Raw genomic sequence first — 27,552 nt, 5'->3', positions numbered from 1 at the left:
GACACCCTGGATGGCATTCAAAATGGTAGACTGCCCAACAGTGAGGGACCTGAGGAGGTCAATAGCCTCCTCACTGAGGGCAGCAGGGGTGACTTGGGCAGTGCCTGAGGTGCCTGGGGCGAAGGTGATGCCCACCCTCCTGGGTGAGCGGGCACGTGGCAAAGGCTGAGGGGCTGCTGGGAGGGCAGTGCTGGTAGGGGGGCTGGCGGCTGTACCTGTAGATGCGTGGGGCACAGATGTTGCTGCCACCACAAGGGAGCTCCCATCAGAGGACGACTCCGTGTCGCTGGCGTCAGCTCCTGTCCCCGCCGTGGAGCTGTCCTCGCCCTCCATCCCACTGGTGAATTCCGAGTCCGTTGTCTCGCCCTCCAGGGCCATGTGGGATGCAGCTCCCTCGTGCTCCGGTGCCACTGCTCCTCCGCCTGATGATGCTAATGCACACAAGAACAGACAGACCACAAAAAGGGGGGGGGGACAGGGGACAGAAGAAAGACATGTTCAGTGCAAGCATTACCGCTACCGTTGGCGGACACGACAGACACAGAAGCCCCCTGCACTATGCTGCGCTCTTGGGCTCCACTGTTCAATCCCTGGGAAATGTCCTACAAGGCTATGGACGACATCTGCACTCATGGATGACACAGGGGCATGACTAGGTGTACAGGGTGGGGTGGGGTGCACATGGCCTGCCTTACGGAGGGACCTTGCCTACTAAACTCGCCCTGGCCTAGGGAAACCCACAGCCCACCTCCCCCACCCAGACACCTCCACTGCACGCAAAATCAGCAGGATGAGAGTGTACTCACCCCCTTGTGGCTGCTGTGATGCCCTCAAGCGCCCATCCAACTCCGGGTACGCCACCGCCAGGATCCTGAACATCAGGGGGGTCATGGTGCAACGGGCACCCCTCCCACGTTGGGAGGCCATCCCCAGCTGAGCCTCAGCCATCTTCTTGCTCCAGCGGCGAATGTCCTCCCATCTTTTCCGACAGTGGGTGCTCCGTCTGTGGTAGACTCCCAGGGTCTGGACGTCCTTGGCGATGGCGAGCCAAATATATTTTTTCTGGTGGGCGCTGACCTACATGAAATGTACAGGGGGAAGAGAAACTAATTACCAACTGCACCGTCACAGTTATTGGCCCCCATGCCTACCCTTGCCATGTGGCACATGCACTCACCGTCGTTTCATGCACGCCGCAATCTCCCCCTCCAATCTTACAACCACCCCACTCCACACAAGCATAGCCCATACAGCATGCTCCCAGTGTGCCTACCTGTTTGTCTGGAGGACCGTAGAGTAGCGTGTACTGGGGTAGGACCCGTCCACAAGTTTCTCCAACTCCTCCGATGTGAAGGCAGGGGCCCTTTCCCCAGACACTCGAGCCATTGTCTCTTCCAGACCGAGGTCACAGCAGCACTTGCAGTGTAGGTGCTCTCCTGTCGAAGATAAGGTATTGAGTGATTGAACAGATAGAAAATGGCGGTCACGTCCGCGGCGGTGCGTACCGTCACCACCGGCGTACATCGTCATTGGCTCCTGGGACCCATAGGGTCCAATGTTAACCAATGCAGCATTGCGCCGCGGTCTTCGACCGCCTACCGTGACGGTGTACAACGCCAGGGCAGTTACCTCACATCCCATTGTCCCACTTTAGAGGTCAGGCAGCCGCCATTTCAGGGACCCACATGGCATAATTTTTAAGTACGTCACACATACCTGGGCCTAGACTCAACACACATGCAGGCCACTTTTCGGATTAGGATTCGTGTTCTGTGTAAGCTGTGGGTACGTACCTCTGAGTTGGTTGACTCTGTCCTCGCTTTTGTCCTTCATAGGCACCGTCCGCTGGGACATGTGAGGAGATGGCGGCATCCTCCGGTGTACAGACCGCTGGTGGACCTGTCGACAATGGGGGAAAGACATGTGATCATCACATACAGGCTTGACCGTGCCACAATCCAGGAACTGTGTACCTAGCTGGAGCCAGACCTGATGTTAGCTATCCGCCATCCCACAGGAATACCCCCTCAAGTGCAGGTGCTATCAGTGCTCCATTTCCTTGCAAGTGGGTCATTTCAAACAACAGTGGCCATAGCATCAGGGATGTCCCAGCCTATGTTTTCAAACGTGTTGTCCAGAGTGTTGTCTGCCCTGCTGAAACACATGCGGAGCTACATCGTTTTCCCTCAGGTGGAGGATTTGCCTACAGTGAAAGGTGATTTCTATGCCCTGGGACATATACCCAACATCATAGGTGCCATTGATGGGACCCATGTGGCTTTGGTCCCCCCGCAGAAGTGAACAGGTGTACAGAAACCGAAAGAGTTATCATTCCATGAATGTGCAGATGGTGTATTTGGCAGACCAGTACATCTCCCATGTGAATGCCAAGTTCCCTGGCTCAGTGCAGGATGCCTACATCCTGCGGAATAGCAGCATCCCTTATGTGATGGGTCAACTCCAGAGGCACTGTGTGTGGCTATTAGGTGAGCACCTGGAAGCAAGACAGTGGGAATGGTTGTCTGGGTCTGGGGTTATCCCTACAGGTTAGTGTGTGTCTAACAGCAGAAGAAGAGGACATGGACAACAGGGACTCGGTGATCCTGCAATATTTCCAGTGAGAATAGTAACCTGCCTACTACATGTACTTTAATACTACTACCTCTCTACTGTCTGTCGTTTTCACCCAGTGTATGGTCACTGAGTTGTCACTTTCCCTTACGATTTCACAGATGTGGGTCCCACTGTGTGACATCTGCTTTGATTCCTCATGGTCTAGAGCTGTGTGACATAGGTATGTTGACATTACAATTGAAAGAGCTTTTTGCCACAGTAATTGCTAATACACTATTCCGAAATCACAGACTGACTCCAGATTGTTTTGTGCTTTAAGGGTCTTTATTTTAGTGCTCAATATTGGAGAGGGTTGCAAAATGGTGAGGGGTGATGGTGGAGGAATGTCCATGGCAGAGTCCAGTCTATTAGTCTCACAGGTGCATTGCCCAAATGGGCATAGGAAGTGGAGCTGGGGCAGTTTAAGGATGGACAGGGTGACAAAGTGGGACGGAAGGATGACATTCACGGTGGTCTCATTTCTTGGTGGGGGTCTGGGCATCGTTCTCTGTCTTTGTCCTGGATCTCAGGGACCGTTTGTGGGGTGGTTCTCCCTCTGCAGGGGGTGGGGTGCTGGTGTGGTGGTCCTGTGGCGGTGGCTCCTGTCCACTTGCGCCGGCGGAGGTGGTGGGCAGTTCATCGTCCAGGCTAGTGTCAGGGGCCCCTTGTTGTGCCACAGTGTCCCTCCTGGTGCAGAGTACTTCCTTCAGCACCCCTGCGATGGTGCCCAGGGTGGAATTGATGGTTCTGAGTTCCCTGAAGCCCAAATACTGTTCCTCCTACAGACGCTGGGTCTCCTGAAACTTGGCCAGTACCACTGCCATCGTCTCCTGGGAGTGGTGGTAGGCTCCCATGATGGAGGAGAGGGCCTCGTGGAGAGTGGGTTCCTGGGCCTGTCTTCCCCCTGTCGCACAGCAGCCCTCCCAGTTCCCCTGTGTTCATGGGCCTCTGTCCCCTGGACCGTGTGCCCACTACCACTGCCCCTAGGTCCCTGTTGTTGTTGGGGAGGTGGGTTAGCCTGGGTTCCCTGTAGTGGTGGACACACTGCTGATTGACGTGTCCTGGGGACAGAGGTATGGGCCCGCTGGGTGGGTGCTGTGCTTGTGTTTCCAGAGAGTGGAAGCTCTGTAGTGGCCTGTGACTGTGTGATGGGAACCGACTGTCCCGAGGTCCCCGATGGGCCGGGCTGGTCATCTAGATCCAGTTGGAGAGAGCTGCTGTCATCACTGTGGGCCTCTTCTGTTGGTGGTGTGGACACGTGTGGACCCTCCTGTACGGTGACGTTGGGTAGGGGTCTTGCAGGGGTATAAAAGGATGTTTATTACATCTGTGTGTGCCATGGTGTGCAATGGGTGGGTGACCGTGTACCCCAGTGCTTGCATTCCTGTGTGGGACCTTGTGTGATGATGGTTTTGGGGGGTGTATGGGTATGTGCAGTGGGCATGCTTTGGTGATGGGTGTCCATGCTTTGGTGTTGCATGCAGGGCTTGGTGTTGGGATGTGTGGTTTGTGATGTTGAGACATTTGTGAGGAGTTAGAGTGATGGGGGTGAGGGTGAAGGTGGGGATATTTGATGGCATGCAGGTAGGGTGTGGGATGTAATAGTAAAGATTTGACTTACCAGAGTCCATTCCGCCATCTACTCCTGCGTGGCCCTCAGGATGCAGAATCGCCAAGACCTGCTCCTCCCATGTTGTTAGTTGTGAGGGAGGAGGTGGGGGTCCGCCGCCAGTCTGCTGAACCGCAAGGTGGTGTCTTGAGACCACGTAACGCACCTTCCCCCGTAGGTAGTTCCACCTCTTCCTGATGTCATCCCGATTTCTTGGGTGCTGTCCCACTGCGTTGACCCTGTCCACTATTCTTCGCCATAGCTCCATCTTCCTTGCAATGGAGGTGTGCTGCACCTGTGATCCGAATAGCTGTGGCTCTACCCAGACAATTTCCTCCACCATGACCCTGAGCTCCTCCTCCGCAAACCTGGGGTGTCTTTGCTGTGCCATGGGGTGGTGTGGGTGATGTGTGGGGTGGTGTGTGTGGTGATAAGTGTGCTGATATGAAGTGGTGTGTTGTGTGAGGTGCGTGGAAGTTATGTGGGTGATGGTCTGGTGTGCCTGTGGATGCTAGTATTGTTGATGGTGGTGTCTCTCTCTGTGCTTCTTTCTCAATTGTTGTCGTAGGGGTTTGTGGGTGATGTGGGTGTGTGTTTTATATTGTATTGGGTGTTTGGGAGTGGTTTGTGTATCAGGTGTGTGTATTTTGAATTGTCATATGTGGCTGTGTTTTGTAAAAGTGTGTGTATTTTGGGCGCGGTGGTGTGTTCCGCCAATGGAATACCGCGGTTGAAAGACCGCCACGTGGATTTGTGTGCTGTGATAGTGTGGGCGTATTTCTGTTGGCGTGACGGTGGAGGTTTTGTTTTCGCCCGTTTATCACTGACCTTTGGTGTGGCGGACTTGTGTGGGTGTCTGAATTTTGGCGGATTCCGTGCTGTGGGTCATAATAGCTGTGGCGGATTTCCGCAGCGGTTTGCTGGCGGTCTTCTGCACGGCGGTAAGCGGCTTTTAACGCCAATGTTGTAATGAGGGCCTATGTGTATTCTGCTCCTGGCATGTAAAGACTGAATAACTGCATAGAGGCTAGCAACATGATCTGCTGACAAGTGATTCACAACTAGGAGGATTGATGGGGAGTGGACAAAAAAGAGAGAGTGAATCGAAATTGAACAAATAGCCCAAACCAGTGTTGCAATGGGCATGCAAACAAAGAAAAGCTCTGGCCCACCCTTCAACTATTGAAATAGCGGTAGCTAAAGTTGTTCCACAGCACTTGAGTAAGTAAGTATATAGAAGAGTGCTACCGTTGTTGTAGGTCACAATGCCTGCTACAACCTCTACCTTTTGAGTCTCCTAAAACCTTGCTAATGCAGAATCTGCCTATTCCCAAGAGCTCGGCTAGCTTGAAAAATATGTCCACAAGAGCGTCCTGGACATCAACAGAAAGTCTGTTTTGTAAGCATTCAGGTATGCCGCTACATAACTACGCTGGTTCCCATGCCATATGTAAGCCATGCATTGTATCCAGACCAACTATCTAAACATACTATGAAGCTTCTTGCCTTTCATTCACTTTTTCTGCTTAAGAATTGCTGAAGTTTTCAGGGAAAGCAGGCAAAATGTTACTCATCATATCTCACAGAGCATGGGTACAGTGACCGTAAATGTACACCACATTCAATTAGCAATTAGACTGCAAAGCAAAAGTGAACACATGCTTGCCCAACCCATCAATTCACTTGGACTCCCTATCAAGGGAGCATTCGGTTTGAACTTGCTAGCAGAAACCTGTACCACTAAGCTTTCCGGTGTACGATGTTGTGTCAAAAAGGATCCGGCCTGTGAAAGTGAGAAACTGGACAGCTCAGAGGAGGACCAGTAGGATTAGACCAAGCTGCAGTAGGGCTATCAGTGTAACACTGGACGGAAGCAAGAGTTCAGAAATAAAATGTCTACTCTCTAAAAATGTATTAAATTGGTTTATTGTCAATAGTAGGCATGTTCAAGTCCAAGACCTATTCCGTTCTGTTAACCACTTTGCTCTGCGGGTGCACCCAAGGGAGAGTTCTGATAATTTTTCAGGCAACTAGAATTTTGTAAATAAAAAATAGAGGCCTCCCATTGTTGTCCTGGTCCTTTCCCAAGGAGCCTGATCAGGGCCTGGAAGAAGTCTGAGCCAAAAATTGTCTACAGTCTTTTATAGTATCAGCTGTGTGATAAGGGTGCTGGATGTGAGTCCTCAAGTACCAGTACCACAGGCTGAGCCTTTATGATCTGTATCTGGACACAAGACAAGACAGGGCCAAAGTCTGTTCTAGGTCTGACACTGGAACGAGTGAGAAGCCAGGAGCTTGCACCCTTGCACTCGAGGCTGGTACCAGAACTGGAATTACTGTGCCAAAACAATAGAGTTGCGCGCTGGGGGTGGCGGTGGTCAGCGGTTGAGGGCTAGATGGGATCAGACACCTCCATGGAAGAATTACCCTGTGGAACCTTGGTTGGATCACCCATTGGCTCCATTCGACCCAAAGCATACCAAAAGGAACAGGAACCGATCTAAAATAAAAACAAGCATGGCCTCCTTAAAGGCATCAATTTGCTGCGGCGTCAACAGTGTCAAGGAAAAATCAGGTTGCAAAGGCTCTGGGATCAGAAATGGATTGGAAAGTAAAGACAAGGCTGGGGTCAGGCTTTGATGTACCAACTACATCACACCTCTTTAGAGCTGCAACTGCTTTAAGTGGTCAAACCCTGCTTGGACTTATGTTTCTGCCAAACCCGTCCCTCAACTCAGACTTAAACTTACTTGAAAACAGCATATAATATCAGGACTGGAAGAGGAAGTAGCACTTGTACTTTGAAAGAGACCCGCCTCTCTTTTTATGTTCTGCAACATAGAGTTTGGATTTGAGCTGCCTTTAGCTTTTGGGTATATGAGGAAGCATATGTTTTGCGCTGAGTCACTAAAGTCAGCTGTCATGCTTGTCCCTGACCCCATAAAAAGAAAAGCATATACATTATTATTGCAAAATAAAATATTTGATTTGGAGACTTTTAATCAAAAGCATTTTATATCTAGTCACAAAAACCTTGTTAAAAGGAAAGCATCCAAATATCTTGATATTTCAGGTGAAGTGATGTTATGTTTCTGACTTAAAACTATTGGAATTCATCAGTTATAATGAGATATCCAAATGTAGCCACCTGCAGTAACAGCTCATGACCTCACAAACAGCACCACATATAGCACCAATGATGACCTAGATGATGGAGCAAAAAGAAAAAAAGTTACTTACCTGTAACTGTGGTTCCCCAGTATTAGTAACTTTCATAGATTCACATGCACGAATCATTCCCCGCCGTCGAAGTGGAAGTCCCACAGTACATAGAGAGCAGTAAAATTAAAATTGCATTGAAGTTAATCCAAAAGACATTCACTTGAATAGCTTATCAGTGTTATAAGAAATTACCCATAGTCAAGCCAATCAGGCGACCCTCACAACAGAGGCTCCAGTCTCTCAGATTTTGTAGCACAAGTGATGTAGAGAACACCAAGACAAGGTGTGCCTCTATGGGGAGGAGGGTGGGTCGCATGTGAATCTATGAAAACTAAACATACTGAAAAAACCACAGGTAAGTAACTTTTTTTCTTCTCCAGTATTGTGGTAGCTTTCATAGATTCACATGCTTGAATCAGAACAGCTAGCAGTAAACATTATATATGTTATATATATATATATATGGAAAATGTCACTTAGCCAGTGTACATCTGTTTGTGGCATGTTCCGCTGCAGATTCACATGCTGTGCACTGTTCCTGCCATCTAGTGTTGGGCTCGGAGTGTTACAAGTTGTTTTTCTTCGAAGAAGTCTTTTTGAGTCACGGGACCGAGTGACTCCTCCCTTTCAGCTCCATTGCGCATGGGCATCGACTCCATCTTAGATTGTTTTCCCGCAGAGGGTGAGGTAGGAGTGGTAGAGTGAGAATAGTAAAGATGTTCATGCAATGGAATAGATATGTATGTACAAAGTTTTGAGGTAAAGGAATGTTTATTTACATATATACAATTTCTAATTGCAACTTAAACGGCTACAGGCTCCCGGGGAGGTCGCATGTGAATCTGCAGCTACACATGCCACGAACAGATGTACACTGGGTAAGTGACATTTTCCGTTCGGTGGCATGTGTAGCTGCAGATACACATGCTGTGCATAGACTACAAAGCAGTAATCCTCCCCAAAGCGGTGGTCAGCCTGTAGGAGTTGAAGTTGTTTGAAATAATGTTCTTAGTTCAGCCTGTCCTACTGTGGCTTGTTGTATTGCTAACACATATACACAGTAGTGTTTGGTAAAAGTATGAGGTGTGGACCAAGTGGCTGCCTTACAAATCTCTGTCATTGGTATGTTACCTAGAAAGGCCATTGTTGCTCCTTTCTTTCTAGTGGAGTGTGCCTTTGGTGTAATGAGTAGTTCTCTTTTAGCTTTTAGGTAACAAGTTTGTATGCACTTAACTATCCATCTGGCTATGCCTTGTTTGGATATAGGGTTACCAGCATGGGGTTTCTGGAATGCGACTAACAATTGTTTTACGAAATGGTTTGGTTTTGTCTATATAGTACATTACTGCTATTTTTCTATCTAATGTATGCAGTGCTTTTTTTGCCACTGAGTCTGGCTGTGGGAAGAAGACTGGGAGCTCCACTGTTTGGTTTAAATGAAACGGTGAAATGACTTTTGGTAGAAATTTTGGATTTGTGCGAAGAACAACTTTATGTTTGTGTACTTGTATAAAGGGTTCCTCAATAGTGAAAGCCTGTATTTCACCAACTCTTCGTAATGAAGTGATAGCTACTAGAAATGCCGCTTTCCAAGTTAAGAACTGGATCTGACAAGAAAGCATGGGTTCAAAAGGTGGACCCATGAGTCGTGTAAGTACAATATTAAGATTCCACGAGGGTACTGGTGGAGTTCTTGGAGGTATGATCCACTTTAGTCCTTCCATGAAGGCTTTAATGACTGGTATTCTAAATAGGGATTTTGTGTGTTTAATTTAAAATAAGCTGAAATTGCCGTGAGGTGTATTTTGATGGATAAAAAGGCAAGATTTGCTTTTTGTAGGTGCAATAAATAGCCTACAATGTCCTGTATGGACGCATCCAACGGTGTGATGTGTTTTTCTTGGCAGTAGAAGACAAATCTTTTCCATTTATTAGAATAGCAATGCCTGGTGGTAGGTTTTCTTGCCTGTTTAATGACTTCCATACACTCGTTTGGAAGATTTAGATAGCCAAACTCTAAGACTTCAGGAGCCAGATTGCTAGATTGAGCATTGCTGGGTTGGGGTGTCTGATCTGTTGTTTGTGTTGCGTTAACAGGTCTGGTCTGTTTGGAAGGTTGATGTGAGGTACTGCTGAGAGGTCCAACAGTGTGGTGTACCACGGTTGGCATGCCCACATTGGTGCTATAAGTATTAGTTTGAGTTTGTTTTGACGCAGTTTGTTGACTAGAAAAGGAATGAGTGGGAGAGGGGGGAAAGCGTAAGCAAATATGCCTGACCAATTGATCCATAGAGCATTGCCCTTGGACTGAGGGTGTGGGTGCCTGGACGCGAAGTTTTGGCATTTTGCGTTTTGGTTTGTGGCGAACAGATGTATGTCTGGTGTCCCTCACTAGCTAAAGTATTTTTGTAGTACCTGGGGATGTATTTCCCATCCGTGAGTTTGCTGGTGATCTCAACTGAGATTGTCCGCTAATTGATTGTGAATGGCTGGGATGTATTGCGCTATTAGGCGAATATTGTTGTGAATTGCCCAATGCCAAATTTTTGGTGCTAGGAGGCAAAGTTGTGATGAGTGCGTTCCTCCCTAGTACATTGTTGTCATATTGTCTGTTTTGGCAAGAATGTGTTTGTGAGCTAGAAGAGGTTGAAAAGCTTTTAGTGCTAGAAAGACTGCTGGTAGCTCTAAGTGATTTATGTGTAGCTGTTTTTGCTGGTTGTCCCACTGTCCTTGTATACTGTGATTGTTGAGCTCCCCACCCAATCATTGATGCATCTGTTGTGAGAATGGCGTGAGGCACAGGGTCTTGAAAAGGCCACCCTTTGTTTAAATTTATGGGGTTCCACCTCTGAAGCGACTAGTGTGTTTGGCGGTCTATGAACACTAGATCTTGGAGGCGACCCTGTGCCTGCGACCATTGTTTTGCAAGGCACTGTTGTAAGGGCCGCATGTGTAACCGTGCGTTTGGGACAATTGCGATGCATGATGCCATCATGCCTAAGAGTTTCATCACAAATATGACTGTGTAATGCTGATTTAGTTGTATTTTTGGTACCATGGTGTGGAAGGATTGTACCCTTTGTGGGCTTGGACTGGCAATCGCATTTTGAGTGTAGCTCCCAAGTATTCCTGAGTTTGGGATGGTTGCAAGTGTGATTTTTGGTAATGTATAGAAAACCCTAGTGTGTGTAGGGTATCTATTACGTAACATGTGTGATTTTGACACTGCTGTTGAGTGTTGGCCTTTATTAGCCAATCGTCTAGATATGGGAATACATGCATGTGTTGTCTCCCCTTATGTATGGCGCTACCACAGCAAGGCATTTTGTAAATACTCTGGGTGGCTGTTGTTATCCCGAAGGGTAATACCTTGAATTGGTAATGTTTTCCTTGTATAACAAACCTGAGATATTTTCTGTGAGATGGATGGATGGGTATATGAAAATACGCATCTTTTAAGTCCAGTGTTGACATGTATTCTCCCTGTTTTAGTAATGGGACTACATCTTGTAGTGTCACCATGTGAAGGTGCTCTGATTTGATGTATAGGTTGAGGGTCCTGAGATCTAATATTGGTCTTAGTGTTTTGTCCTTTTTGGGAATAAGGAAGTACAGGAAATAGGCCCCTGTTCCTTTTTGTAGATGAGGTACTAGTTCTATGGCCAGATTTGTTAAAAGTGCCTGCACTTCTGTTTGTAACAAAGTTAGATGTTGCAACAATAATTTGTGCGCTTTTGGGGGAATATCTGGAGGAAAATGTGTGAATTCTATGCAGTAACCATGTTGGATAATTGATAGTACCCATGTGTCCGTAGTTATGTTTGACAATTGATTGTGGAACATTTCCAGTCTTCCTCCCACAGGGGATATGTGTTGGGGGAAGGTGATGGCAAAGTCACTGCTTGGTGTTCGTGGCCTGCTTTGTGGTTTGGAATTTTCCCCTGGACCTTGGGAATTGTCCTCTAAAGGACCTGCGAAACTCCCCTCTCTGATACTGTGATTGGTATGAGGGTTTTGTTTGTGAGGTGGATGGTTCTGATGACTGTGTGTGGTCTAAAACCTTCCCTAAACTGCGGTTTCCTGAATGTCCCTCTCTATTGGGATGAGTAAAGCGGTCCAATCGCTTTGGTTGTATCGGTGTGATTTTTCATCTTTTCAATGGCTCTGTCCACTTGAGTGCCAATTAGCTGTTGCTGGTTGAATGGCATGTTGAGGACAGCCTGTTGAATCTCTGGACTGAAACCTGAGGATCTAAGCCATGCATGGCGTCTAATTGTCACTGCAGTGTTCACTGTTCTTGCGGCAGTATCGGCTGAATCTAATGCAGATCTTATTTGATTATTAGTTATCGCCTGTCCCTCCTCTACAACTTGCTGAGCTCTTTTCTGGTATTCTTTGGGGAGATGTTGGATAATGTCGCTCATCTCATCCCAATGAGCTCGATCATATCTTGCGAGGAGGGCCTGAGAGTTCGCTATGCGCCACTGATTGGCAGCTTGTGACGCTACCCTCTTTCCTGCCGCGTCAAACAAGTTACTCTCCTTATCTGGAGGTGGTGCATCTCCAGATGACTTCGAGTTGGCTCTCTTCCTCGCTGCGCTGACCATTACCGAGTCTGGGGGCAGCTGCTGGGTGATGAATATTGGGTCTGACGGTGGTGGTTTGTATTTCTTTTCCACTCTTGGTGTTATGGGTCTTCCCTTCACGGGCTCCTGAAAAATCTGTTGGGCATGTGTAAGGAAATGCCTCCTTGGCATGGTTACTCCCTGACTTTTTGCCTCTGCTGATGCCAAGTTATGATTTGAAAGTGTGCTGGGACCCTGCTAACCAGGCCCCAGCACCATTGTTCTTTCCCTAAACTGTACCTTTGTCTCCACAATTGGCACAACCCTGGCACCCAGGTAAGTCCCTTGTAACTGGTACCCCTGGTACTAAGGGCCCTGATCCCAGGGAAGGTTTCTAAGGGCTGCAGCATGTCTTATGCCACCCTAGGGACCCCTCACTCAGCACATACACACTGCTTGCCAGCTTGTGTGCACTGGTGGGGAGAAAATGAATAAGTCGACATGGCACTCCCCTCAGAGTGCCATGCCAACCTCACACTGCCTGTGGCATAGGTAAGTCACCCCTCTAGAAGGCCTTACAGCCCTAAGGCAGAGTGCACTATACCACAGGTGAGGGCATATGTGCATGAGCACTATGCCCCTATAGTATCTAAGCAAAACCTTAGATATTGTAAGTGCAGGGTAGCGATAAGAGTATATGGTCTGGGAGTCTGTCAAACACGAACTCCACAGCACCATAATGGCTACACTGAAAACTGGGAAGTTTGGTATCAAACTTCTCAGCACAATAAATGCACACTGATGCCAGTGTGCACTTTATTGTAAAATACACCCAGAGGGCATCTTAGAGATGCCCCCTGAAAACATACCCGACTTCCAGTGTGGGCTGACTAGTTTTTGCCAGCCTGCCACACACCAGACATGTTGCTGGCCACATGGGGAGAGTGCCTTTGTCACTCTGTGGCCAGGAACAAAGCCTGTACTGGGTAGAGGTGCTTCTCACCTCCCCCTGCAGGAACTGTAACACCTGGCGGTGAGCCTTAAAGGCTCACCCCCTTTGTTACAGCGCCACAAGGCATCCCAGTTAGTGGAGATGCCCGCCCCTCCGGCCACTGCCCACACTTTTGGCGGCAAGGCTAGAGGAGATAATGAGGAAAACAAGGAGGAGTCACTCCCCAGTCTGGACAGCCCCTAAGGTGTCCTGCGCTGAGATGACTCTTACTTTTAGAAATCCTCCATCTTGCAGATGGAGGATTCCCCCAATAGGATTAGGGATGTGCCCCCTCCCCACAGGGAGGAGGCACAAAGAGGGTGTAGCCACCCTCGGGGCCAGTAGCCATTGGCTACTGCCCTCCCAGACCTAAACACACCCCTAAATTCAGTATTTAGGGACTCCCAGAACCGAGGAAGAGAGATTCCTGCAACCTAAAGAAGAAGGACTGCTGACCTGAAGCCCTGCAGTGAAGACGGAGACGACAACTGATTTGGCCCCAGCCCCACCGGCCTGTCTCCCTACTGCGAAGAAAACTGAAACAGCGATGCATCGAACAGGGTCCAGTGACCTCTGAAGCCTCAGAGGACTACCCTGCATCTAAAGGACCAAGAAGCTCCAGAGAACAGCGGCCCTGTTTAAGAAACTGCAACTTTCTGCAACAAAGAAGCAACTTTTCAAGACCACACGTTTCCCGCCGGAAGCGTGAGACTTTCCGCTCTGCCCCCGACGCCCCCGGCTTGACCTGCGGAAAACTAACACTACAGGGAGGACTCCCCAGCGACTGCGAGCCCATGAGTAGCCAGAGTTGACCTCCCTGATCCCCCACAGCGACACCTGCTGAGGAAATCCAGAGGCTCCCCCTGACCGCGACTGCCTGCTACAAGGAACCTGACGCCTGGAACCAGCACTGCACCCGCAGCCCCCAGGACCTGAGGGAACCGAACTCCAGTGCAGGAGCGACCCCCAGGCGACCCTCTGCCTAGCCCAGGTGGTGGCTACCCCGAGGAGCCCCCCCCTGTGCCTGCCTGCATCGTTGAAGAGACCCCCGGGTCTCCCCATTGATTCCTATCTGAAACCCAACGCCTGTTTGCACTCTGCACCCGGCCGCCCCTGTGCCGCAGAGGGTGTACTTTCTGTGCCTGCTTGTGTCCCCCCCGGTGCCCTACAAAACCCCCCTGGTCTGCCCTCCGAAGACGCTGTACTTACCTGCTGCCAGACTGGAACCGGGGCACCCCTGTTTCCATTGAAGCCTATGTGTTTTGGGCACCTCTCTGACCTCTGCACCTGACCGGCCCTGAGCTGCTGGTGTGGTAACTTTGGGGTTGCCTTGAACCCCCAACGGTGGGCTACCTTGGACCCAACTTTGACCCTGTAAATGTTTTACTTACCTGTGAACTTAACATTTACTTACCTCCCCCAGGAACTGTTGATTTTTGCACAGTGTCCACTTTTAAAATAGCTTATTGCCATTTTTGTCAAAACTGTACATGCTATTATGATAATTCAAAGTTCCTAGAATACCTGAGTGAAATACCTTTCATTTGAAGTATTACTTGTAAATCTTGAACCTGTGGTTCTTAAAATAAACTAAGAAAATATATTTTTCTATATAAAAACCTATTGGCCTGGAATTTGTCTTTTAGTGTGTGTTCCTCATTTATTGCCTATGTGTGTACGACAAATGCTTAACACTACCCTCTGATAAGCCTACTGCTCGACCACACTACCACAAAATAGAGCATTCGAATTATCTCTTTTTGCCACTATCTTACCTCTAAGGGGAACCCTTGGACTCTGTACACACTATTTCTTACTTTGAAATAGTATATACAGAGCCAACTCCCTACAGCATGTTTAAGCATGCCTGGGAGCATGGGCAGACTTTGGTAAGAAGCATGCGTTGAGGACAAGGTATTAAAGAGAAAGTCGTCCTCTAATGGTTCGTTGTGCATGCTCACATTGTGGAAAGCAGCAGCCCTAGCCAAGACCTGTGTGTAGGAGGTGCTATCTTCGGGTAGAGAGGGTTTAGAAGGATAGCACTCCGGGCTATTGTCCGACACAGGGTCATCATAAAGGTCCCATGGGTCTGTATCTTGTTGCGAATGCACAGTGTGTGTGGGTGACTGTGCAGTGGGTGTGGTAAGAGGAGAAACAGTTCTTTGAGGAGAATGCGGAGGAGAATGTGCTGGGGAAAACTGGTATGGCAGAGATTGTTCTCAGGGCACTTTAGCCTTTGGCTGCTCAGTGTCTGAACGTCCTTGGAAAGCCAGTTTCCTTTTAAATTTGAGAGGAGGTGCTGTTTGGATTTTTCCAGTATCCTTGTGGATCTGTATCCTTGCTTGTGTCTCATCAAACTCCTCCATTTGCTGAAGTTCCTCCTCTAATTATTTCATTTGTTTTGAAAGTCCATGTTCCTCAGTATATGAGGCTTTTTTAGGCTCCGAAGCCGTTTTTTTCCGCACCGAAATGCCCATGCTGATAGTAGGCCTCGGTTCCGAAAGAGTCTCTCGAGGTTTCTCGGACACGGTGTCTCGGCTCGAGTCTGAAGACTTAGGCACGGATGTGGCCTTTTTCGGTGCCGAAGGTGTTGCTTGGTCACCGCTTGATTTCTTGTGGGTTGAGCCATGGCCTTCCGGCAGTGGCGTCCCCGAGGCCTTTTGTTTTGTCTTGGACTGACTCTGCGCTTGGGTTGGGGCAGGAGTACTCACATGCTGGCCTGCTGTGGGTGGTCGGCCGAATCGGAACCTTGGATGGAGATGGCCATCTCCTCTTCCTCGACGTGCTTGGTGCTCTTCGACGCCATTTGCAGTCGTCTCACCCTTCGATCCCTCAAGGTCTTCTTCGAACGGAAGGACCTGCAGGCCTCACAAGTATCCTCTCGGTGGTCCGGTGACAAACACAGATTACAGACCCAGTGTTGATCTGTGTAGGGATACTTGGCGTGGCACCGAGGGCAGAATCGGAACGGGGTGCGGTCCATGAGGCTTCGACGCTTCTTGCAGTCGGGCCGACCAGGCCCCTGATGGGTGCGGGTCCCCGAAGGGCAACCGAAAGTGTGTTTCGCCGGTGCTGAGGTGTCGATGGAAGCTAGTTCGCGATCGAAACAATACCAATGCTTTTTCGGTGATTAATGAATTTTTCCAAATCAAATAACCGGAGCGAAGAGGAACACGTCCGAACCCGATGGCAGAAAGAAAACAATCTAAGATGGAGTTGATGCCCATGCGCAATGGAGCCGAAAGGGAGGAGTCACTCGGTCCCGTGACTCAAAAAGACTTCTTCAAAGAAAAACAAATTGTAACACTCCGAGCCCAACACTAAATGGCAGGAACAGTGCATAGCATGTGTATCTGCAGCTACACATGCCACATATAAAATGCCATGCAGATTAAATAGTGGAAGGTGGGAAAAAAGAATAAGTGGCTCACCTTATTGAAACAAATTACATAGAACCGCTTATCCTAATGCTGCATCCATCCTGTTGGTGGCATTGCGGCAGTAGTGCTGATTGAAGGTGTGCCTAACTAGACCAAGTTGCGGCTCTACTTATCTGTTTTATAGGTACACTTGCGAAAAGAGCTGCGGAGGTGGAGACAGCTCTGGTGGAGTGGGCCGTGACTTTTTTTGTCAATGGTTTTCCTGCTTGCGGATGACAAAACTGTATGGCGGAAGCAATCCACTATGCTATTGTATGTTTAGTAACAGGATATCCCTTTTTTAGGTGTCCCTAGCCGGAAAACTATTAATTTGCTTTGCGAAAGCTGCCAGTTCTTTGTATGTAGAATTTGAGACATCATTTGATATCTAGGGAATGTAATGCTTTTTCTGCTGGAGTTTGAGGATTTGAGAAAAAAGATTTAAATATTACTGGTTCATTTAGATGAACATCCGATGGGACCTTAGGGATAAATGTAGGATTAGTTTTGAGGAATACAGTGTCAGACTTAAACTGGAGAAAAGGCTGAGTGATTGTAAATGCCTGGATGTTGCTGAAGTAAGTGCTAGGAGAAGCGCTGTCTTCCAGGAAATGTATTTCAAATCCCCCTTGTTTATTGACTCAAATGGGTGCTTCATCATTTGCGATAGTACAACGTTGAGGTGCCAGGGAGGAGGAGGAATTTTAACTGGAGGAAACAATCTGAATAGTCCCTTGAGGAATTGTTTTACTATTCTGGAGGACCATAAAGATGGAGAATTTGCAGTATGACGAAACCTAGAAATGGCTGCCAGATGTAGTTTGATGGATGAGTTCAATAGAACCGATTTTGCTAAATAAAGTAGACATGGAAGTATCTGTTCCGGAGCAAATGTGAAAGGGTAGACATCGGAATCCTTATACCACATCAAGAATCTTTTCCATTTGAGTTTATATGTTTTATTTGTGGTCTGGGCTCTAGCATTAGCAAGCACTTCTTGACAACTGGTTGGAATATTTAGCTCAACAAATTCATTGAATTCAGGAGCCAGGCTGCAACCGAACAGAAGTCGGGTTGGGATGATGGGCCTGGTCTTGGTTCATCAATAATGGGTTCGGTATTGGTTCCAACGGAATGTGAGGCTGCTCTGAGGGGAGTAGGAGCTCCATAAACCAAAACTGGTGTGGCCACTTGGGAGCTATGAGGCCCAGCTGCCAAGGTTCCCACTTCATTTTCTTTAGAACTCTTGGAATCAGTGGAATTGGGGGGAAAACCGCTAGCATAAATTCCTGACCATCTGATCAAAAATGCATTCCTTTACGATACTCCCTGCGATTGCCAACTACCTTAGTATGGGCATTTGATGTTCTCTCTTGCCGCAGAGGTCTAAGCTGGGCTTGCACCTGCGATGGAAAAGATGACTGAGGGTCATTTGGTTGAGCTCCCACAGGTTGTTGTGGTCCTGCTTAGTGAATCTGCAAGGGTGTTGGACACTCCTCATATGTGCTCCACCCTGAGAGTTACGTGGCGTCGAAGGGAACAACTCCTTAACTCTTGCGCCTGGAGAGATATCGCTGATGAGCGTGTACCTCCTTGCTTGTTGAGGTAGTGCATGCTTGTGGTGTTGCCAGTTCAGATCAGAGCCGATGAGTCTCTGAACTTGGTTAGGAAAGATTTGCGTGCTAGGAGGATGGCTTTGAATTCTAGCAAATTGATGTGAAGCGTTGCTTCTTGGGTGGTCCTTTTTCCTCTCACTGTCAGGTCTTAAAGATGAGCGCTCCATCCCTCCAGGGACGCGTCTGTGGTCACGACATATTCTGGGAGTTGTATCAGGAAGGAGAGACCTTCAGAGATGTGGGATGTCTTTGACCACCATTACATGGCCTGCTTCATTGAGGGGGTTATCTGAACAATATGGTCAAAAGATTTGCTGATTTGGACACATTGGTTGTCCAACTGTTCTTGAAATTATCTCATGTGGAGACAGCAGTTTGATATTAGGGGAATGCAAGAGGAGAGCATCCCCAGGAAGGATTTGTAGATTCAGACAGAAGGGGAATTTCATTTGGCGAGGCGAAGTACTAGATTTTGAATCTTTCTCTGCCTCTATTGGGAAGCGAAGGCTTTTGCTTGTTCTGTATCTAGTATCGCTCCTAGAAAGGTGATGCTGGCTGTAGGAGTTAGGTGTGGCTTTTGGTAGCTGACTGAGAGGCCTAAGGTTTGCAAAAGAGATAGGCTTGACATGCTGTGTTTGCCTTTATGAGCCAGTCGTCCAAGTACGGAAAAACTTGAATTCCTCTCTGTCTGAGATATGCTGCTACAGGAGCCAAGAGTTTGGTGAACATCCAAGGTCCTGATTACAGACCGAATGTAACACTTTGAATTGGTAGTGAGTGCTGGCTACCTTGAAGCATAAGAATTTCTTCTGGTTGAGGTGAATTAGGATATGAAAATAGGCATTTTGGAGATCTAAGGCCATCATATGATTCCCCTTGATTGAGCAAGTGTAATACATCCTGAACAGTAATCGTACGGAATGATTCAGGAACTTGTTCAGTTGGTGAAGATCTAAGATGGGGCGCCAGTCTCCTGTCTTTTTCCGAATGAGGAAGAAGCGAGGACAGAAGCCGGTTCCCCTCTGAGACTTTGGTAGAATTTCTATTGCTCACTTGTCTACCATTGTGGTAACCTGTAAAAGGAGCTTCTTTAAGTGGACAGGTGGTGGTACATTTGGAGGTGTTTGTTAGAATTCCAGGGCATGTCCTCTGGTGATAATATCGAGGACCCACTGGTCTGATGTGATCTGGGACCACTGGTGGGAGAAGCTGGAAATTCTGCCCCCCATCTGAGCCTTGTAGAAGGCGGTGGTGGCCGGCACCTGATGGAGGTCAGTGCTTTCTGGAAGTGTCCTTGCCTCTATAGGAAGACTTTCCTCTGGTGAGGTGTCTGTAGGCTGCTGATGGTGGTTGCCTTTAGAGTTGTTGTTGTTGTGTGGTGGCTGTATAAAATTGGCTTTGATAAGGCTAGTATTGCCTATATTGGTTGAAATCGCCTCTGTAGGAGTAAACTCCCCAGCCCCTGGCTCCTCAAAAGAGCTGTCTTCTGAATTGTAGGGTCCTAAAGATATGGCTGTATCTGAGTCTGTCTTTACAGATTGTAATCCCTCATCAACATGCTTTTCGAACAGAAGTTCTCCATTTTATTGCATATCTAGTACCCTAATCTGAACTTCTGGGCAGAATGAAGTGGCTTCCAGCCATCCCTGGCACCTTAGTACCTCTGCTCCAGCTAGCTGCCGAAAGCCTGTAGATGAGGCCTCTATGGCACAGTCTATGATCGCTGCGGAAATCTTTCCTCCCTCTTGTAGAATCTTCTGCGGCCAGATCGAGCATCCTTGGGAAGGAGATTGATATATTGGGAAATGTCCGACCACATCTGGCGGTCATATCACCCTAGGATCGCCAATGTATTTGCTGCGCTGACTGTTGCAGCTGCAATCGTGGAGAATTTCTTTCCTATGGTATTCAGGCACCTTCCTTCCTTATCCGGAGGCGCGGAAAGGATAGGTTTCTGGACCTGCGTTGTGCTGCCTGAGTTATCACACAGTCAGGTTTGAGCTGAACAATGAGGCAAGCTGGTGGCGCCTTGTTCTTCTTATCCAATCTGGGAAGTACTGCTGGTATTGAGGATAGGGTTTGCATAACCTTAAGGCCCTCCTCCCTAATAAAATCCACAATCAGGAACGCACAAACCGACTTTCTGGTGTCCTCTTTAAAGTCGTAAAGAAAGCAATCAGATTGTTTTGTGACAAAAGGAAGCTGGAACCTTTTGGTAGCTCGTTCCATAACACTATGAAACCCTCCCATGTCCTGTGGTGGAGAATCTACTGGTGCTGGAGTAGAGGGGGATAGTGTTTGTGTTTGGTAGTCGTCCCACTCATTGGGAAGTGAGGCAGTGTCCTGGATCTTACCCTCTTCTTGGTCCTCGTCTGAGGAAGGTGAATCATTTTTGGAAGGTGAAGAGGGAGGTGGCAACAGTGTTGCGGGTACTTGGATCTCAGAAGACTGATCCCTGGCAAAAGGACCTAGCGGCAGTGGATGTTGTAGTGGTGTCTGTGATATTGGAGTTGCTTACCTTGGTGGTGGGAATCTATTATAGTAATCTGGCACCATATGTTGTAAATTGGTGACCAGTGACATTGGCATCTGCACTCTTGGTTTCTGTTGTTGTTGTGAATATGTGTCATGCTGGTAAACAAACGGTTCATGAACATATGAATGATCATATGACCTCATGGTCCTCCTGGGATTTAATTCGTAAATCCGAAGGACTACGAGCTACTCCAAACAGTTCATCATCCGAATATTCTCCTTCATATTCTCCCTCATCATCGAGAAGATTTTCAGGAGGTGCAGGCGATACTTTACCAGGTGGCATATGTGACGGTAGCAATGTCTGTAGTGTGGATTTGTGCCTTACAGTTATTAATGTTAGGGGTAGAAAAGACTGTTGGTGTGAGTCCAAATCAGGTCTTGCTGAAAGTATTGTTTGCATTGTCGTTGAAGGTGTGCCTGCAGGATTTAAGAGAGTCATCGGTGGTGCTGCTGTCGACAGTATGTAAGTTGTTGGTGCGGCCTTCGTCAACGGAGCCGTTGAGGGTATCAGCATTGATGGTTTAAATTTCTCTGATGTCATCACTTTTTTTACTGACGTCGACGGGCCTGATGACGACCTTTTTGTTGATGAGTCAGATGACTTTGTCGATGCTTTCTTCACCTCTGACATTGATGACGGTAAAGCAGGTTTATGACTTATGGTCACTGATGTTATTTTCGTCTATGATAACGGTGACGATTTTATTATTAAAGGTGAAGGTGGTGCCGTAAATGTTGCCATCACTTTGGTAGCAGTTGTGACCAAGGCTGTTGTCGACGATGTACTCGTCCATGGCCTCGTCGGTGAGACTGACATTTTGTAAGTCGTCGATGGTGGCAGAGATCTTAATAGTGCTGGCAGCTGGTGTGGAAGGTTCAGAAGGAACTTTCCTTTTTGAACTTTCTTTCTTTGAGGTGGATGGACTTTCCTCTGCTTTGTCTCCCACAGAATAGGCTTCCTTGGCTGCCTTACTTCTTTTTGGAGAGAAACTTTCCACAGATCTTTTTCTCTTCTTCAATGGCACAGATCGCTGTTATCATCAGAGAGGGGGTACTCTTAAGATTTAAGTTTTTGTAGCCAAAGTAGGAGCCTAGCCTCTCTGTCTCTCAAGGTCTTGTGAGGAAAGGTTTGACAAATCTTACAATCTTTCACCTTGTGGTCTAGGTTAAGACAACATATGTAGTCCTTGTGAGGATCCTCACAGTGGTGCCTTAGTTTTCCACAGGTGCTGTAACGTTGAAATAAACCTTTCTTAGCTGTAGACTTGATGTATAAGTTGTTGTCCTAGAGGTAAACAACAGTATTCAGAATAATTCCTGTCAGAATCTAAACTGAGCAGAGCTCCGGGAGTCTCCCTTCACACGACGTGCGGTAGAAAATCTGAGAGACTGGAGCCTATCTGGTGAGGGTTCTAATGGGAGCTGTCGTCTGATTGGCTGGACTTTGGGTCATTTCTAATAACAGTGATAAGCTATTCAAGTGAATGTCTTTTGCATTAACTTCAAGGTAAATTTAATTTTACTGCTTTCTATGTACCATGAAACTCCCACTTCAACAACGGGGAATGATTCAAGCATGTGAATCTATGAAAGATACGCCAATACTACATCACTTACGTCCACAGAAAACCTACCAGCATACAAACACACTTTCCAAAGCACTGTACAAACTAACTCTGCCCAACTGCAAAACCTCATCCCTTTACTTCAACAACATCCACAACTCACAACCACAATCAACAATCTTCTTGTTAATCCTGTAAGAACTTTCTCCACTTTAGACTTTGCAACCTCCTTCCCTTCATAAATCACCAGAAATAGACAAGTCCTTACCTCACTACTTACTTACATCTCTAACCCTCCTCATCCATCTCTACCACTTACCAACTGTATGTGGCTACTCTTGCCAACTTTGTATTGGCATTCCAAGCAGAGTGTATCTGAATACTAAAATCTGCTAACCCTTCATGCTCTACATCTAACTGTCACAGCACTCAAACCATAAAATTGCCTGTTCCAACATCTGATATATTATTCTGTTTGACATCCCAATTTAGCCACCCACTCATTTCTGGTATCTGTCTTTCATGGTTTAGATTACAGCAGTTCTAATGTTATGGAAACTGACAACAGAACACATTACCTCACTGTTAACAATCTACTCAACACATTCCAGTCTTTCTTCTGCACCCTCCACTCCACTCAAATAGCCTTCACACCAGGTACTAGCTTCATCACATCCACTCACCACAGCCATCTCTCCTCCATCCACATACTGGTAGATATCTCTGCAACTTTTTATAAGGCTAGCCATCATAACTTAATATACACCCTGAATGACCATTGGCAGACTGCACTCAAACAGTTCTTTTCTCACCTCGCTAATTGGCCCTTCTCTGTAGAGTAGCAATCCTTCAGATCGCCTCCCAGCCCACTTCCATCCAGTGTCCCCCAAGACTCTGTTTTGGTGCGGCTAGGTTTGCCATGATACATCACTACTATATATCATTAGTGATATCTGTTTGACTGGGTTCTTGTGGACAACACGTATATATTATTCCTAGTCCCAACCTCAGGTATGAGCTTGCTTTGCTCCCATTAGACACCGTATCAGGTTACCTGGAACTCTGAACAACAAAAGTCTCATGCTTTCCCTCCTCCTCTAGAAGCACCTTACTCCTTAGCTCTTTCTACTACCTGCTGGACAAGCTCAAGTCTGCCACACTGACCATAAACCTAGGCGTAATCTTCAAACTACCAAGTGGACAGAATATTTTATTACACTACAAGATATTAAATCCTACACTTATACAGAATCCACCCTCCATTCGCACAACAGAATCATTAACTCACTAGTTATTAAAAAAATAAGACTATTACAATGATCTCCCGTGAGCTCTTGCTCTTCAAGCCTTTGCTCTCCTCAAAAAATTATTAAACTCTGACTCAAAATACATTCGCCCCAAAAGCATCCCTAATTCAGCCTTTCAACATGAAGCTAGGTGGCAACCTGCTAAGAATAAGACCCTCCAAGAACTGAAACGACTGGGCTTCAGACCATCCATAGACCATTCCAAGGCTACCTTTTGTATGCTCTGTCCCAATACATCTCATTTTTATAAATGTGTCTCCCGATAAGTGGCAGATCCCCCTACACCCATATCTTCTAGATACAGTGCTGTACAGTTTTTTAGACGCCTGTTTGTCCTTGATGTTCTTACTGTCCAAACAACAGCTTTCCTACACTTTCCCGTCAGAACCTCACTGGTTTCTGTAATTCCACTCATTCTATCTATTGTTCTATGTCTGTCATTCATACCTGGCCTAATGTACATTTCCAATCGAAATATGACCTGATGCTTATGGGAAATAAATAAATAAATAAATGTTATATCACCTAAAGCAAACTGTGGCCCTCATTACGATGTTGGTGGGGAAACCTGCCGAGATCGGTGTTGATGGTCAAAAGAAGACCGCCAGCGTTAGAACCCCCCGCTGGCCACATAATGAACATCCAACTGAGCCAGCAGGCGGAAACAGTGTTTCTGCCAGACAGCCCAGCTGGAATCAGGGTCTGAACGGAGCCGGCAGCAAAGTAGTAGTGTGGTGGGTGCAGCAGTACCCATCGCGCATTGCACTGCCCGTAAGCTGCCAGGGAAAGGCTGGTGGAATCGGACTCATTATCCGGTGGGCAGAGCTGCTTGAAGCGCTGCCCGGTGGGATCAGAAACACCGCCACCGCCAGGCAGCCTGGTGGCAGGAGCCTGGCGGTGGCGGTGTTTCATCCGTGGCGGTTCTGCCACATTCATTATTTGGCGGTCTGGACCGCCATGCCATTGGTGGAAGTTACCGTCCCGCCGGCATGGCGGTCCAGACCGCCATGTTAGTAATGACCCCCAATATAATTAATGGAAAAGTCACACAACTGACTGCTGTACCCATTCCTCTGTGTGCCGAATACTGTCGTAGAATCAAGGCTATTTCCCATGTAATATTTTTGAGAAATAATCTTCATGAGAACTCTGAGTTAGTAACATTTAACTGGTGATGAAAGTTACTTAGGTTACATATGGCAGATTAATTAGGTGATTGTACGCATGAACAATGCACCAGTTCACAACATCAAACTGTCTGTACTGGAGCTACAACTAGGCAACAGACCATACTATTAGCACGTTTTAAGCCACCTCTAAATTTCACATGCGTTTAAATGTCAATTCCCACTTACCATGGTAGTGGCTGGCTGCAGAGCAGGTAGGTGTGAATCAAATTGTTCTTTTTCATTTAATGTGCTGTTTTGACTCTCTTGGAAGTTCTCTGATGTCTTGCATGGTGAAGCTTTTATTAGAACACTTTTTGCTGTTTCACTAGCTTCTTGTGCTGCTGGGCTCTGCTGGTCATTCAAGAATGGTGATTTACAGGGCACTGGTCCATCTTTCATAATTTCCTGATTACTTAGAGGGGAGCCCTTCAATTTAGGTATCTTCCCAGAGCAACTGTGTAACTCTGACAGTTGCTCCTTGCCAGGATTGGTGATCAGTTCTACTGGGTGTGTCCTCTTGGCTGCTTGTTGTTTTAAATATTGTCCGGGGCTTTTTTCACTTGGTCGTTCTTTGTCCTCATGTTGTATAATATCACTGTGAGAGCCCTCCAATCTGAATAAAACTGTGTTAGAACTCCGTGCCTCAGAGGCTCCAGTCTCTTCCTCATTTACAAGCAAATTATTGTCAGATTCCTTGTTTAACAAATTTATGTCCGAGCGATTCGAGATTTGGGACTGTGGAGAGTCACGTACCGGGCATTGCTGGATACCAATATTTTCTTTACAGCTGAACATCTGACGACAGTCCACACCAACGTCAGTGGAAGGTGTATTGTCAACGCTGATTATAGTTTCATACATTGCACTATCTGTTTCTGCACATGTTTCTTGGCTGTGCGTACTGGTGTCAGAAAAAAGCAAAGGTGGGGAACTATCCATTTTGTTTAGAAAGGTCTCTTCCATATGTTCTAGCATGTCTGGCGTGCTGCTATCTGGTAGTGTTATGCCATCATCTTTAATACTTAAAACCATGCGTGACTCTTGTGAAGTGTTGGAAGCTGATGGAGTTTCCGGAGTACCTGGAATTAAAAATGAACTGTTTGAATTGTACTGATGATTTCCAATAACGCCTACCTAACTGTGCTGAATGTTATGCTCAGCTGATCTCACACACAATCCAATCCAATACCCATCACAGGTCATGCTTGACTCGCTGCACAAGCTCCCTGTGTGCCCCTTATTACCAGTGGCTTGCAAATTCCTAACATACAGGCAAGAGGACTTACCAGGCCCACTGGAATTCTAAGTCTAGCAGAAACACCATTGGTGAGTATCATTCCACCCAGAGATTTCACCTGCTGCAACCAGGCAAGTTCTTCAGACAAGGTATTGTAGAAAAATAGGCTGGATGTAGCATGGAAAATGTGATTCTTACAAGCTACCCTTTGCTCCCTTCAGAAATTACTAAGACATTTTGTAATGAACAGGGAGTTGGGGGGTGTATGGGGACAAAATAAGGGGGGGGATGCTTTCATTATTTGGAGACCCCTAAATTCAGTAATAAAGAACTAAATAATGATCTTTCTTTGGGAGAGCCAGCATAATAAATAAGGTAATTCAGAAGACAAATACAATAACAATTAACCAACTTCTGTTCAAATTGCTATAAAAGCTATCGCTGACTTAGCTCCCTTGATCTGTACCCCTACCTTATTCTATCACTCAATAACTACTGAAAACTGCCATTTATTACAACTATCAATAACTGAATAGGTCTAGTACTTATATACCTTTATGAAACTGTTACTGACTTTATATGTCTTTAATACTGATCTGTATTTTGGATGGTTTAATTAGCCTGGTGCACATCTAAATAAAGCAGCTCACTCACCCAATTCACCAATGTTACGACAATGAGGAACACTGTTTTGAGGGCGAGAAGCCCTAGTGGACAGCTGCAGTGGTTCAAATGGAGTACACATCAGGAAGTGGAGGGGGTGAGAGAGACAGAGCAACAGAGAGACAGAGAAAGAGCGTCAGAGAAAGACAGTAGTTGTAAACTCCAATGAACAGAAGTCCTGACATTGTGTATTTTTGGCATGGAGAAAAGTGATTGAATCAAGGTTGTTTCCACTTGGGTAAGTGACCATGCACCACTTCCAGATGTAACCACCATTTGTGATCCATTAGGCATCAAGGCTGAGTTAATCCGCCCTGGCTAGAGGGTGTATCACCAGAAAAATCACTTGGTGATTCAGCCATTTTCAGAGGTGTAGTGCCTCCTGACAAAGGGGCCATCAACCCACCCCGCCCTTTTTGTTGCAATCACACATGGCAGTGTTCTTGAGCAACTCCATCAGGCTCCCTTTGATGGATGGTAGGTAAGATTTCTTTGCCAAGTGGATGGCCCGCAGCTCCAGAAGGTTGATGTGAGCTGGGACTCCAGCAGAGACCAGATAAGCTCTGATCTCGAATATCTCTCCCAAGTGGCCACCCCAATCCAGAAGCAATGAATAGGTCACCACTGCTAACTCTGGATGGGGTAAAGAGCCATTTTTCGGCTGCTGATCTAATTGCGGTCAAGCAACCACCACTGAGGGCCTTTTTCAGTCTACTCTGTAATCTTTGCAATATCGGATAGGTCCCCCTGATACTGTGGACACTGGGGCTTCAGAGCTCACTGCAGAGTCTGCAAATGCCACCTGGTTTGCTTGACCACCATGAAGTAAAAGGCCATTAATCTCAGCAGCCTCGAAATCACCCTCACTGAAATCCAGGGCAGAGGCTGAAACATCAGGATCACACCCCAAATGTCCTGAACTCTCCAACTCAGGAGGCAGGCATGAAATTGTATCATGTCCAAAATGGTACACATGAAGGGGAGTGACTCTGAGGAGCCAGGAGTGACTTTGGCACATTTATAGTGTACTCCAACAAT

The 27,552-nt window shown here is 47.0% G+C and overlaps 1 protein-coding gene across 4 annotated transcripts in view; it reads right to left on the bottom strand.

Annotated features, from left to right (window-relative positions):
• The window catches only part of ACD (ACD shelterin complex subunit and telomerase recruitment factor), a 501,602-nt gene that overhangs the window by 68,039 nt on the left and 406,011 nt on the right, over positions 1–27,552 (bottom strand). For all 4 annotated transcript variants that reach the window (XM_069217682.1, XM_069217690.1, XM_069217698.1 and 1 more), the window contains exon 12: positions 24,801–25,693. In XM_069217682.1, the coding sequence (XP_069073783.1) occupies positions 24,801–25,693 (893 nt within the window). The remainder of the gene's footprint in view (positions 1–24,800; positions 25,694–27,552) is intronic.

The sequence above is a fragment of the Pleurodeles waltl genome, chromosome 2_1, assembly GCF_031143425.1.
Source record: "Pleurodeles waltl isolate 20211129_DDA chromosome 2_1, aPleWal1.hap1.20221129, whole genome shotgun sequence".
Lineage (NCBI taxonomy): Eukaryota > Metazoa > Chordata > Amphibia > Caudata > Salamandridae > Pleurodeles > Pleurodeles waltl.
Note: the sequence above shows the minus strand (reverse complement) of the source record. Positions and strands in the feature narration are given on the sequence as shown.